The 17,469-nt window shown below is 39.3% G+C and overlaps 2 protein-coding genes and 1 long non-coding RNA gene across 3 annotated transcripts in view; all 3 read right to left on the minus strand.

The window, feature by feature from the left end:
- Positions 1–4,474, minus strand: part of vps54 (VPS54 subunit of GARP complex) — a 26,363-nt gene extending 21,889 nt beyond the window's left edge. The window contains exon 1 of the mRNA XM_060860481.1: positions 4,347–4,474. The gene's annotated coding sequence lies outside the window, so the exon portion shown is untranslated. The remainder of the gene's footprint in view (positions 1–4,346) is intronic.
- An 8,915-nt stretch (positions 4,475–13,389) lies between these two features.
- LOC132839561 (uncharacterized) lies at positions 13,390–14,012 on the minus strand. Its single transcript, XR_009647740.1, has 3 exons — positions 13,965–14,012; positions 13,579–13,662; positions 13,390–13,482 (listed from the first exon to the last, which is right to left on the minus strand). It is a non-coding gene; the product is annotated as an uncharacterized LOC132839561 (long non-coding RNA).
- A 24-nt stretch (positions 14,013–14,036) lies between these two features.
- LOC132839093 (B-cell receptor CD22-like) lies at positions 14,037–17,117 on the minus strand. Its single transcript, XM_060859874.1, has 6 exons — positions 17,044–17,117; positions 16,295–16,416; positions 15,695–16,039; positions 15,132–15,371; positions 14,253–14,513; positions 14,037–14,041 (listed from the first exon to the last, which is right to left on the minus strand). Exons 1-6 carry the CDS (start codon positions 17,046–17,048, stop codon positions 14,037–14,039), a joined length of 978 nt encoding a protein of 325 aa, XP_060715857.1. The 5' UTR covers positions 17,049–17,117.
- Between the last annotated feature and the right edge of the window lie 352 nt (positions 17,118–17,469).

Below are 17,469 nucleotides of genomic sequence, written 5' to 3' on the forward strand. Positions count from 1 at the left end.
ATCATCACACACAGCACTGTAGACTAAAGCCTTTATCATCACACACAGCACTGTAGACTACAGCCTTTATCATCACACACAGCACTGTAGACTACAGCCTTTATCATCACACACAGCACTGTGTAGACTACAGCCTTTATCATCACACACAACACTGTAGACTACAGCCTTTATCATCACACAGCACTGTAGACTACAGCCTTTATCATCACACACAGCACTGTGTAGACTACAGCCTTTATCATCACACACAACACTGTAGACTACAGCCTTTATCATCACACACAGCACTGTAGACTACAGCCTTTATCATCACACACAGCACTGTGTAGACTACAGCCTTTATCATCACACACAACACTGTAGACTACAGCCTTTATCATCACACAGCACTGTAGCCTACAGCCTTTATCATCACACACAGCACTGTAGACTACAGCCTTTATCATCACACACAGCACTGTAGACTACAGCCTTTATCATCACACAACACTGTAGACTACAGCCTTTATCATCACACACAGCACTGTAGACTACAGCCTTTATCATCACACACAGCACTGTAGACTACAGCCTTTATCATCACACACAGCACTGTAGACTACAGCCTTTATCATCACACACAGCACTGTAGACTACAGCCTTTATCATCACACACAGCACTGTGTAGACTACAGCCTTTATCATCACACACAGCACTGTAGACTACAGCCTTTATCATCACACAACACTGTAGCCTACAGCCTTTATCATCACACACAGCACTGTAGACTACAGCCTTTATCATCACACACAGCACTGTAGACTACAGCCTTTATCATCACACACAACACTGTAGCCTACAGCCTTTATCATCACACACAACACTGTAGCCTACAGCCTTTATCATCACACACAGCACTGTAGACTACAGCCTTTATCATCACACACAGCACTGTAGACTACAGCCTTTATCATCACACACAGCACTGTAGACTACAGCCTTTATCATCACACACAGCACTGTGTAGACTACAGCCTTTATCATCACACACAGCACTGTGTAGACTACAGCCTTTATCATCACACACAACACTGTAGACTACAGCCTTTATCATCACACACAACACTGTAGACTACAGCCTTTATCATCACACACAGCACTGTAGACTACAGCCTTTATCATCACACACAGCACTGTGTAGCCTACAGCCTTTATCATCACACACAACACTGTAGCCTACAGCCTTTATCATCACACAGCACTGTAGCCTACAGCCTTTATCATCACACAACACTGTAGACTACAGCCTTTATCATCACACAACACTGTAGCCTACAGCCTTTATCATCACACACATCACTGTAGCCTACAGCCTTTATCATCACACACAGCACTGTGTAACTGTTCTGTTTTGTGTCAAAAACACAACGACTGACTTATTCGTTAGTCTTGCTGAGAGGATATTGTCAAAGCCGACTATTGCTCTCGAGAGTACGTCCTCCACTCTCACGCCAGGCTCAGGCACACACACCTGCACCCATTACAGTGTCAGGTGTGAGGTTCCCTGTCCAGATACGGACATCAAACCGGCATGAGACAAAAAGCCATGAGCGGTTTAAAGCCCAAATAGGGGAAATTATAAGGAAAGAAACTGAAAATAAGCACAACTTTATCACACTCACACAAACCAACTCGCCCCACCACACTCGCACATGAGAGAGAGAGAGAGAGAGAGAGAGAGAGAGAGAGAGAGAGAGAGAGAGAGAGAGAAAATGAAAATGAATCACTAGTGGGAGCAGAAATTCATGACACCACCATTGTTACTGACTAGATTCCTAACAGCATAACAGGTAGTGTTCAAGTCCTTACTGATCCAGGCGCGCGGGTGTGTATGTGTGTGTGTGTGTGTGTGTGTGTGTAACTCATTAACTCTCCGTACACGACTCTGATCGTGTGACCATGAGAAATGTTGACTGTGACAGAACTTTGATCTACAACCTAACAACAGAGGAATGTTTTTACTCCGACACCTACATCATTACAGGGACGTTAGAATCTGATCCTGTACCGACATTACAGTGAGTTTAAAGTGTGTCAAGTGTTCAGTGTTTATGGGCTTTGTACAGAAACTTGGCGTGATCCCTTCCTCTGTGAGCTTCTTCAGTCAGGTGTCAGAGAGGTGGTGATCTTCTCTGCTCCGCTCCGCTCCTAAACTCCACTGAGAAACTGATGGGACTCTGAATCGACTTGCTACAGAAAGTGACTCAAACACACCGTGTGATTCAGTTCACCATGTTACCATAGAGATGGGGACTGGGAAATTGTCTTTTTTTTGTCTTTACTATAGAAGAAAGTATCCAGAGAGCTCTGACTTTGGTGAGCGCTGTTTAATCTTCACCAGAAGCGGTCGGTGTGGCTGCAGGTTTTCATTCCAATCAAGCCACACCTGATTAATTACACTTGTTTAATCAGTTCTTTAAAAATGTTCTTTGAAAATAAACTCAGGTGTGGCTTCTGCATGAGTGTGATATAAACCTGCAGCCACACCAGTCCTTCATAAAGAAGGCTGCTGCTTTTTCATGCTATTTTCATTACTATTAACAGTCACTGATCACATCCCCTGTGGAAGGAATGGAAGGAGTGTCTGCGTTCCCAGCCGTCACACTGAGCCGAAGCACAGAGCTGCAGAACTACAGAACAGGATCCAGAAGAAGGACCGTCTTCCTCAGCAATGCATCTGGAGTTTGAGTTGAGAGGGCTTACTGTCTCTTCTGTCAATCACAGTGATGCAGCCAATCAGGGACACGTGTATGTGAAAGGGGGCGGATTGTGCTTTTCTCAGAGTCAGTGGGAACTGGCCAAGATGACATCAGGGAGAGACAAAAGAAAGTAATTACAGCAAATATGCCACTTTGTAACTTTGTTCAAACGATTCTCAGGATCGACCCATGAACCCTGGAGCTGAGAGATGACATCACTACATGCCATAACACACCTGTCCTGTAATAACACAATTCATCAGGTGTTTCAGGTCAATATAACGACCATAAAATACTGCATCAAAACATTCAGAATAACCAGAGAGATCAATCAACTTATATATACATTACATTCTCTTAGAGACATGAGCAGGTGGGGATTACAGGGACATCAGTGAGGCTTATTTTCCTTTAAATGTACCGTCACACGTAGATACTAATCACTATTCTCTAATCCCTATTGACTCATCACCACTCAATACTCACTAATCACCAATAACACTTCACTAATCACAATCACTACTCACTAATCACAATCACTACTGACTAATCACTATTCACTAATCACACATCACTGATCACTACTGACTAATCACTAATCACACATCACTAATCACAATCACTGATCACTACTGACTAATCACTATTCACTAATCACACATCACTAATCACACATCACTGATCACTACTGACTAATCACTATTGACTAATCACTAATCACACATCACTAATCACAATCACTGATCACTACTGACTAATCACACATCACTGATCACTACTGACTAATCACTACTGACTAATCACTACTGACTAATCACTAATCACACATCACTGATCACTACTGACTAATCACTATTCACTAATCACACATCACTAATCACTGATCACTACTGACTAATCACTATTCACTAATCACACATCACTAATCACACATCACTGATCACTACTGACTAATCACACATCACTAATCACAATCACTGATCACTACTGACTAATCACACATCACTAATCACAATCACTGATCACTACTGACTAATCACACATCACTAATCACACATCACTGATCACTACTGACTAATCACACATCACTAATCACAATCACTGATCACTACTGACTAATCACACATCACTAATCACAATCACTGATCACTACTGACTAATCACACGTCGCTAATCACACATCACTAACCATTACTGACTAATCACTATTGACTAATCACTAATTATTATTAAATAATCACTAATCACTACTGACTAATCACACCTGACTTGACATTATGACACGAGTAGCTTGAGTCAGTTATTATTGTTATTCACATACAGTATGTGCCACAGTCCGGCTAACACTTAATCAGTCAGTAAAGTCCGTGTCTTCGCCGAACTTTAATAAACTAGATGTATTATTTATCTGTAATTCTCCCACCGATCGCTCGCGCACCGGTTCATTTACGTCGGAGCTCCACGTAAGCTCCAGGCTAACCAGCTAGCGCGTTAGCATCAGTTTATTTACACCGAAAACCCGTCGCCGGCCGGTTGACAGTCCTCGAACACAAACCTCCAGCGTTTCATAAACGCAGCGTCAGATTATAAAAACGTTAAATTACCTGCTGTGTGAAGAACGGCAGCGTCCGGATAATATATCAACAACTACACTCCACATCGCATAGCAACATCCCCGCAAACCGGAAGCGGAACGAATAGCGGGCTCGTGCGATCGTCCATTATGCCCTTAGATATGATAGATATCTACACCTAGCTGTCGCCTTGGGTACTGCAGCACACGCAGTTCATGCGTCAATAGAGCCGCCATCTTGGTACAGGGGACCCCCTCCTCTTAATGCATCAGCGTCAATGTCGGCAAGGGGATATAAAATCACCATAAATCGTCATGAATGCGATTTTCTAGTTGTTTTTAGTTCGTTCCAACGGTCGGACATGTATTTATCATTGAATCTAAAGAACATTTGAGGTTTTGTTAGTAAGATTACTTTTTCACAATATAATGCATAGTGCTAGTAGGTGTAAGTTTATTAAGTACCCACTTGAGTAAACTTTAACGTTAACTTTAAATGAACAATCACTACTTACCTTATAGCCTACTGCATGCTACACTGCTACAATGGTGTGACTATACATGTTCATTTAAACATTTAAATTGTATTGGTTTATATCCCTGCAACATCACGACCTTTCACAGTTTCTTCCTTAGACTTTCCTTAGCCTGACATCTCTGTTTATCTCCATTGTACCATTGTAGCAGTGTTGCATGCAGTATAAGGTAAGGCTATAAGGTAAGTAGTGATTGTTCATTTAAAGTTTACTCAAGTGGGTACTTTACAGTTACTTTAAAACATATTAATGCCTAATATCACATAACACTGTATTCAGCACAAACTGGGCTACAATTTTATGTAAGTAAAATGTATGTACATGTTTGTATTTTTAAGTAAATTATGTTTATGCGTGGTTAGTAAAAAAAGAAAAAGTTGCTGAAATAAGGCCAAGAAACACATACTAAACATTTGTTCACAAACAATAAAGTTCTCTACTCTTGTAGAGTTGAGAATTTGCTACAAAATGATGTAAAAACCATTTTACCATTTACCATTACTCATTCACATGAAACAATACATTGATTTAACTTTTGTAAGACAGTTTTTGCTGTGTAAAGGCAATATGCAAGGGATGCAATATGCAAGACTTTTATTTTACTAATGTTAAAAAAACCATGAACAATACAATGCTTAAAGTAAATAATAAAGTAACAATATGTATACAAGTAACAATATTGTATATGACCAGTACAATATGGCTTTGATTAAAATACTTCACAAATATAAAAAAATAAGATATAAATTTGTAACATCACACACTGTGAATTTTTGAGAATGGAGTTAAATGTCGTCGTGCCATTGTTCAAAACAGTTCCTATCTAACTGAACACACAAGGGAACATTACATGTTTTGCATTTCCAAGGTGTGTCCTGTCTTTTACCATGCACTGTCTTGCAGCGCACACATTTCCGGCGACCAACAGTGGCAGTATTGCTTACATCTGAGGACAGCCGAGCTACTGGAACTGGCACATGGGTACTCCTGGTCTGTTTTGGTTCTGCTCTATGTGTTATGCCACAGAGCTCTACAACGAGTTGTTCCATGAACTGTTTGTGGGTCATGTTACCACATAGCTCCTTGTGCAGAATGAAGGCATTGGTGGCAGCAATGTCCAAGAAGTGTAAAAAGATCTTTCTGTACCACTTCATTGTCTTGTGCTGTGCAGTGTGGTACTGTATCAGCTGATCAGAAAGGTCAACACCCCCCATGTGTTGATTGTAGGCAGTCACAGGTGCAGGACATGGAAATGTCTTTGTGCTCCATGTGTCTTGTGATTTTACCCTCCTCTGCACCGTCTCTCCTGTATAAGCAGGGTGTATTGTTGAACAGACAGATACCTCTCGTGTGTCCATCCACTTCACAAACAGTAGAGGTCCATTCCTAATCCATCTGATTGAGCCCCTGGCAGATTGCTTGGAGAGTGAATTTGTTGCATCCCGTGGGCATTCCTTCCTAAAGTCTCTGTAAGTCCCACAAGCACCAAACTTCATGGCAAACAAGTCTGTCAGGAGTTTTGGGCTTGTGTAAAAATTGTCCATGTACACATGGTACCCAGAGCCTAAAGTTTACAGTCCAAAAGAGACGTCACAGCATCATAGGAAAGTCCATGGCCTGCGGGAAAGTTATTTTTCCCAGTGTACACTGAAAAGTCCACAGTATATCCATTTGAAGAATCTGCAAGCAAAAACAACTTGAAGCCCCACTTGGTTGGTTTAGCTTTCATGTACTGTGTCACAGCCAAGTTTCTTTTAGGATGATAGCGTTTTATACAAGCTCGACGGATAGTGTCCATAAGAGGTTTGACCCTGAAAAGACGGTCATGTTCGGCTGTGCCCCTTTTCCTGTCATTTACCTTGTCTTCTTCTGGGTGACTCATGTGCACATTCCATGAAATAGTGCGGTATCTATCTCTTGACATTACTTTGGCAGGAAAAGGCACAGAGAAAATGTTGTCCTGTCTCCAGTAGTCCCTGATGGAGATCATCTTTACCATGGTCATATAAAATAGTAGTCCAATGTAGCGGTACATCTCAGTGGCGCTGACATCTTTCCATTTATACTTGCAACCCTTTGCTGTTGCCCTGGCAGCCTGAGCGTTGGTGTTACAGCATAGAGTTGAAACCGCATTCTCAGAAAAAAACATTTTGAAGAGACTCAGGGGTGTGTGTGCATCCGCAGGACTCAGCTGTGGTCCAGGTTCCCGTGCAGGAAAGAAAGTCAAAGTGTGTGGAACCACATCAATATCAGTCTCTGTTTTCCATGACAGAACGGACCGCCTGCTGCTCGCCTGGATGTTGGCCATGAGTCTCTTTGCAACCGGTGCATCATCACTGTCGGTGTTAAATCTGTAAATAAATAAATAAATAAATGGTTAGGGTTAGAAAAATTATTTATAATAAAATAAAATTATTCTACAGTGACACTTTAATAAACTGTACTTACACATTAGTCTCAGTTGCTTTGAGAACTGAAAGAGACCTACGGCGGATGTGAGTAACAGGTAAAGGTGATGCAGCCACATTCCTAAAAAAAAAAATCATAATTAGTATCATTGTGTATTTTCCAAAGTACTAAGCAACACATTAGTAATAATAATTTATAACTAATATATACTAATATAAAATATAACAGAAAAATGGGTACATGTGGACGTACTCTTTATTGTTCCCAGTCGCGTTGCTGCTTCTCGTGCGAGTATCAGACGATGGTGAAAGTGTTGCAGCCACATTCCTAAAAAAATATTATAATTATTATCATGTATTTTCAAAGTACAAAGCAACACACCAGCATTACTAATATTGAGAACATAAAAAACGGTAAATGTGGCTTACACTGGATGAATGTCGTTCGCGTTGCTGCTTGCACATCCACTGCGAGTAGCAGGTGAAGACAAGAGTGATGCAGACACATTCCTACAAAAGTTTGTAATAATTAATATCATGCATAGCTGAGATAAAATAATTGGGTACAGAGATGCGATGTTTGTTAACGGGCCATTACCGGACATATTTATGGATAAACATTAACACATGACATCCCCGGGCACATTTACAGCTCATCGATACTACAGAGATACATTTACACCCGAACAGTCACGTAAACAAGACTAGTTGAGGCATAAACACTAGTCAAATGTATTCTAAATAGTGATATTGTTTTATAACGTATTGTATATTTACATTACACCATACAAGCATACAGTTTAACGCATAACTTATCTCTGGGCACATACACTAGAGAAGATAATCGCATAAACAAGCCTTATTGATAAGTCAGCATAAACACTAGTCAAAAGATATCCTAAATACTGATATTGCTATATAACATATTGTATATTCACATTACATTAATCAGCATACAGTTTAATAAGAACTAACATTTTAATGTAAATAAAAGTTGCCAATTACGAGACGTTTCTATAAAGTCGCTCTTAATATCTGCTTGTAAATAGTCTGTACACAGTACAGTATATATAATTTTACATCACACAAGATTTCAACAAATGTAAGTAAAACTTACTCTTCAGAAATTAAATCCTCAGCTGGATCAAGTCGCTCTTCAAAATACAAACGTTCGTCGTCGGAGTCGTGCTCTTCATCTGAGGAAACGGTGAACTCTTCCTCGCTGTCCTGGAGCATCTGTAGAGCTTCCTCACCTGTAAAGCGTGTCATCTTCCCAGCGCGTTGATAAGTGAATGAATCTGTTCAAACTTGGTGCTTCTTATAGCATTATTTGGGGGCATTGATCTTGTTTGCATAGAACGCGTCAGGTCATTTCCATATGAATGGCGCGCACGGCGGTAGGTGCGATCACATTAGTGCTAATGAGGTCGAGCCAGAAAAACTCTACCTCTCTTTACTTACATACGGATTACACAAAAAGACAATATTTGCTTTCGATTTTAATTAGCTCATTTAAAAGTAGACATTTCAGGCTTTCATTAGACATATGTATCATGTTCGTGTTATAAGTATTGGCGGAGTTATCAGTTCATGTTTGTAACGTGTTTCAGGAAGATGGTCAAGGAGACAGAGATGTCTGAATGCACACCCTGGGTATTTTCTTTATTTGCCAAAAGCACAGCGTTTTGTTGTTATTATGAAGGCACTCAAATAAAAGTAGACACTTAACACTTTCGAATGATGTATTACATGTATGTGTATGATTATGAATGACGGAGTATTTTAAGTGGATTTCACGTTGAAGAGGAAAAAATGCGTCAAAATCTAACCTCTTGAGGTCATCTTCTTTGGCATTTCTCTGATTTCTCAGTCTAAAGGCTTTTGCTTTTGCTAATTAAAACAATTAAACTTGATTAAATTAAGATGTGACAAGTAAATTAAGTAAACTAAACTGTATATAACTGTATATAACACATTATATACTTCCATTTGCACATAACTGTACATCTGTAAATATCACATCTCTACATATACGATCCTGTCTCTTTTTGCTATATCTGTAGTACTCTGTTGTATTGCTCACGTAACTTTTCTGTGCTAGTTGTACCTCTTCTGCTTATAAAGAATAATAATGAGAACACAACTGAGATTTAAGAACAAAAACACTTATTGAGATAAGTGAGTTATAAGAGTAATAATACAGACAGACACAACTGTGATTTGAAGATTGTTGTAAACTTTTTCCAGAGAAGACCAGGAGACTTGGATTTCCTTGTGCAGTAGTCTTTATTGTAGATACACAATGAACACGAGTCTTCAAGTCAGAGCGTACTGAAACGGGCGCCGCACTTAGCCGTATGTCACATCACTTAAGATGTAATACTTTGTAATTATACACATTTTAGGGGGCAGTCCCATCAGATAGAGACAAAACACTCAGGTAACAATCAAAGCATGATCCACACCAGATCCTGGAATTTCACCCACCCTAAATCTCAGCAGGGGTGCTAGTAGGTGTTGGGTCCAGGGAATTTACGCAAATTTGCGCAGGGTTAGTAAATCTAATTTAGATTTAGATTTACTAACCCTGCGCAAATTTGCGTAAATTCCCTGGACCCAACACCTACTAGTACCCCTGCTGAGATTTTCACAGGCCTTCAGCTCCATTGTTCTCCTGCTTTTGTTGTGCAAACACACCCATTACCTGTGAGGCCTGACATATTTGCATTTGTTAGCTTAACATAACAGTCTTTCTCAGACCACTTCGTTATCATAGGAATGAGTTCACCTCTAATGCTTGACATTCCTTCTTGACTCAGACCTTGAAACCAATGGTCACCTTAAACAATGGAACATATGTCACAAAGAGACAGATGATATCCTGAGTTACTTTGGCCTTTCCTTTCATATTAATGAGATATACTTAAAATAAAACAATGTCTTAAAATTATTTCCCCACAAGATAAAGAAAAAACATGGCCTGTCTGTGTGGAAATATAGACATTAGAGATTTATAAGAGATAATTTTTTATTTAAAGAAGAAATAGATGTTTGGTTTATAGAAATAAAAAAAGACAACTGGCGTAACAAATTTATTAAAGCATATATTAATTACTCATTAAAAATGAGAGGCAACTGTTTTTGTAAAGCATTTAATAAAGAATGTAATAATTATTTATTAAGAACAACAAAACAGCTGTTTTTGTTAAAGTGTTTAATAAGATAACTGATTATTAAAGAAAGACACTACAACTGGTTGTTATAAGTACTTGAATAAGAATGTAGTTTATAAAGAAAGACACTACAACTGTTGTTTTGAGATTTTATCAGGAGCATGCAAAAGAGAAGAGTTCGGAAACAAAAGCAAAAGCCTTTAGACCAGAGGTCACTAACAGGCGGACCGCGGTCCGGGTCCGGACCCAGAAGCTGTCCAATCCGGACCCGGACCTACAGCCAAAACTAAAGGTTATGATTTAAAACTTGACGGGGCGCTTCTATTTTATCGGAGCAGCTTTTGCGATCTTTACGGTAGGTATTAGTGGCAACACACAGACCCATTGCATGCGAGTTAAGCCATCCCACGTGACACCACTCAGCCAATCAAGTCTGTGCATTACTGAAGTAAACACTGACTCAACAGTGCAAGACAGATGAGAGAGAATTAGAGTAAAGTTACACGTGAAAGAAAGATAGTGATACATGTAGAAAACAAAGGGGTTTCTCTCCCTTTGTTTTCTACATGTATCGATATGAGTCGAGTGAGACGGAGAAAGGGAGAGCAACAGACGAGTGAGATGGAGAAAGGGAGAGAAACAGACGAGTGAGATGGAGAAAGGGAGAGAAACAGACGAGTGAGATGGAGAAAGGGAGAGAAACAGACGAGTGAGGTGGAGAAAGGGAGAGAAACAGACGAGTGAGATGGAGAAAGGGAGAGAAACAGACGAGTGAGATGGAGAAAGGGAGAGAAACAGACGAGTGAGATGGAGAAAGGGAGAGAAACAGACGAGTGAGATGGAGAAAGGGAGAGAAACAGACGAGTGAGATGGAGAAAGGGAGAGAAACAGACGAGTGAGATGGAGAAAGGGAGAGAAACAGACGAGTGAGATGGAGAAAGGGAGAGAAACAGACGAGTGAGATGGAGAAAGGGAGAGAAACAGACGAGTGAGATGGAGAAAGGGAGAGAAACAGACAAGTGAGGCGGAGAAAGGGAGAGAAACAGACGAGTGAGACTGTCTGTGCCTATAGAATACCATAATCTGAGTTTTTTTCAGGACTTGGCCCTCTCTCTACTCTCTCACATGCCATGTGACTGTGTCTTTGTCGACTTCATTGTCAGCATTATCCAACCTTCCTTTTCCTAACATTAATCTGCATGTCATCGCTGTCAGGCAGAATCCTCGTATCTCCAAAACCATTATTTTTCAGGAAATGTAAAAAACGCTATATTTTTGGAGTTATTAAACATTGTATCGTTAAAGTTGTTATTATACCTTATATTGCTATCATATACTGTTGTGTGCCAACATTAACACATCATTTTCCCAAAGTCACGTTTTATCGGAGATACAAGCTTTATGACTTGGGAGCAGGGAGATACGAGATTATGCTGTCATTGATAAGAATGGTACGGACACAGACGTCGCTGCTGCCAGCAGTGTTCAATAAAGTCTGCGGTGTCCAATGGAGTTAAGAGATTTGCGCTCAAACTATGTTTTAAGACTTTAGATTGGTTAATAACGTACCCACGTGGGGACTGACCAATAGCATCGATATGTGAAAAAATATGAAATTGACAAAATTTGGACATAGGAGGTTTCCGCCCGAAAGCGACGATTTTTTTAAGCCAAAAAAGGCCAATCCCACAGACCTTTCATCAATTACTTGAGCCAAAACAGCATCACCTATACATACAAGTGTGTCCTCAATTCAGCCTTTGAGCCTCTTCATGGGGCCACCATGTTTAATAAATTACACCCTCAGAAGGTACACCACCTGTTCAGGATCAGAAAGCAGGATAAGTGGAAGACTTTTTGGGACTTTGTCGGTATTTGCTCATGCATTTCATCCTCACCAATGCCACCATGGTGGTCCAAGCCCTTGTCAAAGACATCCTCAGGGGTTTTGTTAAACTGCAAGAACTGGTAATGCTGCAGAACTCCTCATCAGACAAATAATGTCTCAGACTGAGGACCACACTCTTTATCCCAGTCATGGAAGTCATTTTGTATAAGTCTTATAATATAAGTCTGTCATCAAGCTTCCACCCCCAGACCAGTGGTCATTGTTTCCACCCTGCTCAGCTCCGTTCATAGAACCATTTTCTGGCTGACTGCTATTGAACTCACCTGGTCATATATTTCCCATCCAACCACATACCCCTTAATAAGAAACTCTCTAATCAGTATCTAGGCCCATTCACCAATTAAAGCCAGACCTATAAGCCCTTTTGTGGGCTTCAGCAGGCTGCTAGATGTATGACATATGGGAAGAGGCCTACAAAGCTTTTTTGGACAGGGAGGTATCTAAACCTTTGTCAAGGCCCATCTGGACGAGCCTGGCAGGTCATTCCGTGGCTCCCGCTGAGTGGGGGTACTGTCATGGTCTAGGCTAGATTCCTAGACGTTTCCCTGCTTTCCTGTGAATTCCGCATTTTCAAATAATTCCGCATCTTCTGACCTACTTATATTTGATTATCTGATGAGGATAGATAGATAGATAGATAGATAGATAGATAGATAGATAGATAGATAGATAGATAGATAGATAGATAGATTGTGCATTTAAGAGAAAAAAAGGAGGGGAAAATAGTAGGCATAAAAGAGAGAAGTAGAAAGACATGCCTTGGGATTAAAAAACAGAAGAGTTAGTTCCATGTTCACACATTAGTGATTTTCTGCTCAGTAGCTTCAAATATGTTGTGAATGTGCCCTTTCTGCCCCATAGCACATTTATAACTCATTATGAATAAACCACACTGACGGTTTGTACATAATAGTTAAATTTATTGTGTAAAATATACAAGGAGTTTTTTCTTGCGATCACAAAATTATAAAAGTTGTTTTCCAAGATCATGTAGCAGTAGCATTCTAGTGTTACATCACTGTGGCTGTGTTTTTATTCCTTCAGCCTGGTGCTATTTTCAGCGATGAAGAAATGCACTCACTGGATCATTGTCATAATCATGAGAGATGGACCGAGAATCAGGAAGACTCGAGTGGACAGTCTGTGTAAGAGAAAGAGAAATTAATGAGTTTATCCTTCTTTATAAATCTTTCCAGATCTGAATGTCTAAGTGAAGTGTGTCTCTGAAAACACTTACTGCAAGTGTGTAGTACACATCATTGGACCTGGTCTGAAGATCAAGACCTGTGTATGTGTCATCAGGAGGACTGGAGGAAACATTCTGTGTGAAGATTATAAAGAATGTGTTTGGTGTTTCGAGCAATTCCTTCATATCCATCCATTCTATGATTAATTACATAACAGAAGTTACTACTATGTTTAGTGATGAAAAGGGTCTAGAGCCAAACTGGTTCCTCATGTTCATTATGATCTGGGTCTAGTGTTGATTATCTCTATTTGTTGTGCTGTTTTGCAGGTAAGTTTGAGTATTTTCTGTTTCTATGCCCAGTGGTTACCAAAAACAAATTACTATTGAAACAGTAAGTCACACTGTGTCATTCTGTCCAGTTACAGTTCACTTACCTGACTAGACTCGACATTATCAGCTGAAACTCTTGTTCGCTTTCTCCTAAAAATGAACAATAATCAGAAGGATCATACTTCAGATATTTTACACAAGCGAATGAAAAAAGACACATGCTTACCTCATGTATAAAACCAGAACGATGACAAGAGAACATCCAAAAATCACTCCAAGAACAACAAACAGAAGTACACTCTTGCCCTCTGTGTAGAGATCAATATTAGTCTGCTGTAACTCATTCACCTTTATAGATGCTACTAAGTTTTATTTATTATAAGCTTTGATACCATTTAATGTGAGAACCACTTCAGGTGCTTTCTGACTCCCGTATATATTCTGAGCCACACAGTAAAACCATCCACTGCTGCTGGAGGTCAGTGTGAAGCTGTAACTCTGTCCAGATCCTACAGGTGAGCTTTCATTCACCTTATACCAGGTGTAGCTCTGTACAGGTGGGTTAGCATCACTGCTGCAGGTCAGAGTCACTGAACTGCCCTCCACTATCTCACCAGAGGGACTGATGGACACTGAGACTCTACTTGGAGGATCTAAAGATATAACCATAAAATACACATTGAAAGAGATTTTTGCCAATCAGACTATAAAAGTCATCATCAGTGAGTTTCACTGCAGTAACACATACATTTACCTAAAAAAAACAGCAGCGAAATTAAATGCCATAAAATCGCAAACAGTAACTTGAAAATAATTATTTGTTCTTTTGCTGATGTTACTGTAAGTGACATGACAGTATGAATACTAAAACAGTATGTATTCTAATATATACAGAAGGTGTGTATGAATTTTGCAGGTATGAGTGTTCTTGTCTTTAAATATGCTAGGGTTTGTCAGTGCAACAATGCTAGCTTGCAAGTATGCTAATAAACAGCTATGCTAATATTTAAATGTGTTAGTATGTATCTATGCTAACAGACATGTATGCTAACATTCTTTTATTCTAGTGTGCAGCCTTGAAAGCATTCAGTGAAACTTTATATCATCTGATGACAATAGTAAAGGACAAAAGTTTAGTCATGTGATAACTCATGTACTTGCTTTGCTGTTTGTTCCTGTTTCATTACTGATTGGATTCATGATCTATGTGGATTCAGCATGAACTTTTAGTGTTGTTAGTGTAATAAGTGAATGAATCAGTCTGTACTTACATTGTACATCAAGAGGGACAGCAGAGGAGAGAAAACTTTGTCCCTGTACAGAACATCTGTAGCTGCCTGCATCCCACTGACTGACTGATGGCAGACGGTGTGGGTTAGAGGAGGAGAAATAACTTCCATCTTTGTACCAGGTGAACATTGGAGTCTTAGTCAGACTGCAGGAGGTTTTACATGTGAGAGTAACTTCATCTCCCTCAGCAACTCTACCAGGAATCATCTCCACCCAGAGATCTGTGAATGAGAGGAAAGAAGGAAAACATGCAGTGAAGCCTGTGTAGATTATTATAAATGTGTATTTCCATGTTTTACTGCTACAGTATTTGAATTTAGCAGTAATAAACTTCGAGCCCAAAGTTGTCCTGCTTATCACATTCAGAGTATTCATTCTATTTTTAGCAGTTTTTTCATGTGCATTAGGAGAAATTTATCCTGGACTAATTCCAGACATCTCATCTATTACCTCTAGTTAAAATCCTCTCCTCATTAATAATGACACACACCTGTCTACAGTCAGGTATAAAGTTATAAACAAACTTTCAGCTGATGTAGCTTACCTGTGACAGAAAGGTCAACTCCATCTTTACCTTGATACTTTTCTCCTTTGTTTGTTAGAAATCTGAAGTAGTATTTGCCTTGGTCCTGTTCTGTCACATCACTCAGTCTGAGTCGGCAGTCATTCAGGTTGTCTCTGAGGTATTGAATCCTGTCTCTGTACTTTGGGTCTGAAGACAGATCAGGAGGCTCTTCATATCTAACCAACTGTCTGGTCCAGAAAGTTCTCTGAACTGTGTAATCAGTTGGATATGTGTATGTGCAGCCCATGATCACTGTCGATCCCTTTAGAGCACAGATGGAGCTCGGTGAATAAGTCACACTCCACTTCGACTGGGACACGACTCCTGCAACACAGAATAGAGAAATGTGTTGATGATGCATGTACGAGTCACGGACATTGAGAAAGACTCGTAAACTCTCCACTAAAAATAAATCTGTAACGAAAACCATACAGGGAGAAGATCCACAGCTCATTGAGAGAGAGAGAGAGAGAGAGAGAGAGAGAGAGAGAAGGGAGAACTCAACAGAGAACTGCTAAACAAATATTAACATTAATCACAATGTTAAATTAAAGATCTGTACATTTGCAAATGACTCACCTGAAATCATGAGCAGAAACAGCAGAGGAAATGGAGGAGTTAATCTGAGTGACATCATCAGAGTTGCCAGTATCATCATCACAGATGGAACAACAGTGTTCAGTCTTATTGTCTGTTCATAACTGTAAAGCGAGTTTTACACCAGTATGTGAGAAATAACAGAAAATGTAAAAATAGTAAAAATATTTGGAATTCCTCTCTTTAATATGAGATACATGTGTGTAGAGATAAATCTTAAATCATATAAAAAATGTGCATACTGGCACAAGTGCATAGAACAATCCGTTTAAGTGAATCGGATGAATCAGTTCTTAATTGTAGTTCTTACACACTACTCTTAACAGACCAGTTTTAAAAATATATTTTGTTAATTTATCTGCATTTAGCTAAATAATTGAATCCCCCCCTTTATGTGCACAGTGTAGTATTAGAAGTCTCTCTCAGTAGTGTATGAACCGAATCAAAGCTCATATAACTCGATTCATTTAAACAAATTCTTAGAATCAGGTCAGTAGAATGAGATTAAATATGAATAATTTGTGGTACAAAACAGTTAAAAACAAACAAACAACAAGAACATATAGCATTATAATATATACAGTAAACAATTAATCTACAAAATTAAAGGGAATGCATTGGTCTTAGACTATGTTTTGTAATAGAAACGACAAAAAATAACTCGACGGTCCACAAGATAATGCACAGTTTAATTTTGGCACTTGAATAAATGAGTAAAAACATTTTCTGACCTCATTACATGATTATCTCCTACATCCAGAGAGCAAAACACAAAGAACAGGAGCAGGTCTGAGGGTTTAAACTGTTAAACCGTTCAAGTTCAAATGTCTTGCCTTTTGTTTCATGCACTACCCTACATGCATGTTACTGAATTAGTTCTTCCTTCCTCTACAAAAAAAAAAAAACTCTGTGGTTAAAACTTCACAGAAACAGCTTTGCAATGCAGACAATTCTATTGTTTTGAAATAAATTATAAAATAAAAACATAAGCAGTTTGTTACGTGTTTGTGTTTTATTCATTCGTTGAGTAAGCCATTCATTTATTTAGAAACATTTAATAGTTTTGTTGCAGCTATTAATATGCACAATGTGGGCATGTGCCACTAGGGTGCGCGTCACCATGTGTTACTATGGAAACGGATCATTCCACAACGTCA

The sequence above is a fragment of the Tachysurus vachellii genome, chromosome 24, assembly GCF_030014155.1.
Source record: "Tachysurus vachellii isolate PV-2020 chromosome 24, HZAU_Pvac_v1, whole genome shotgun sequence".
Lineage (NCBI taxonomy): Eukaryota > Metazoa > Chordata > Actinopteri > Siluriformes > Bagridae > Tachysurus > Tachysurus vachellii.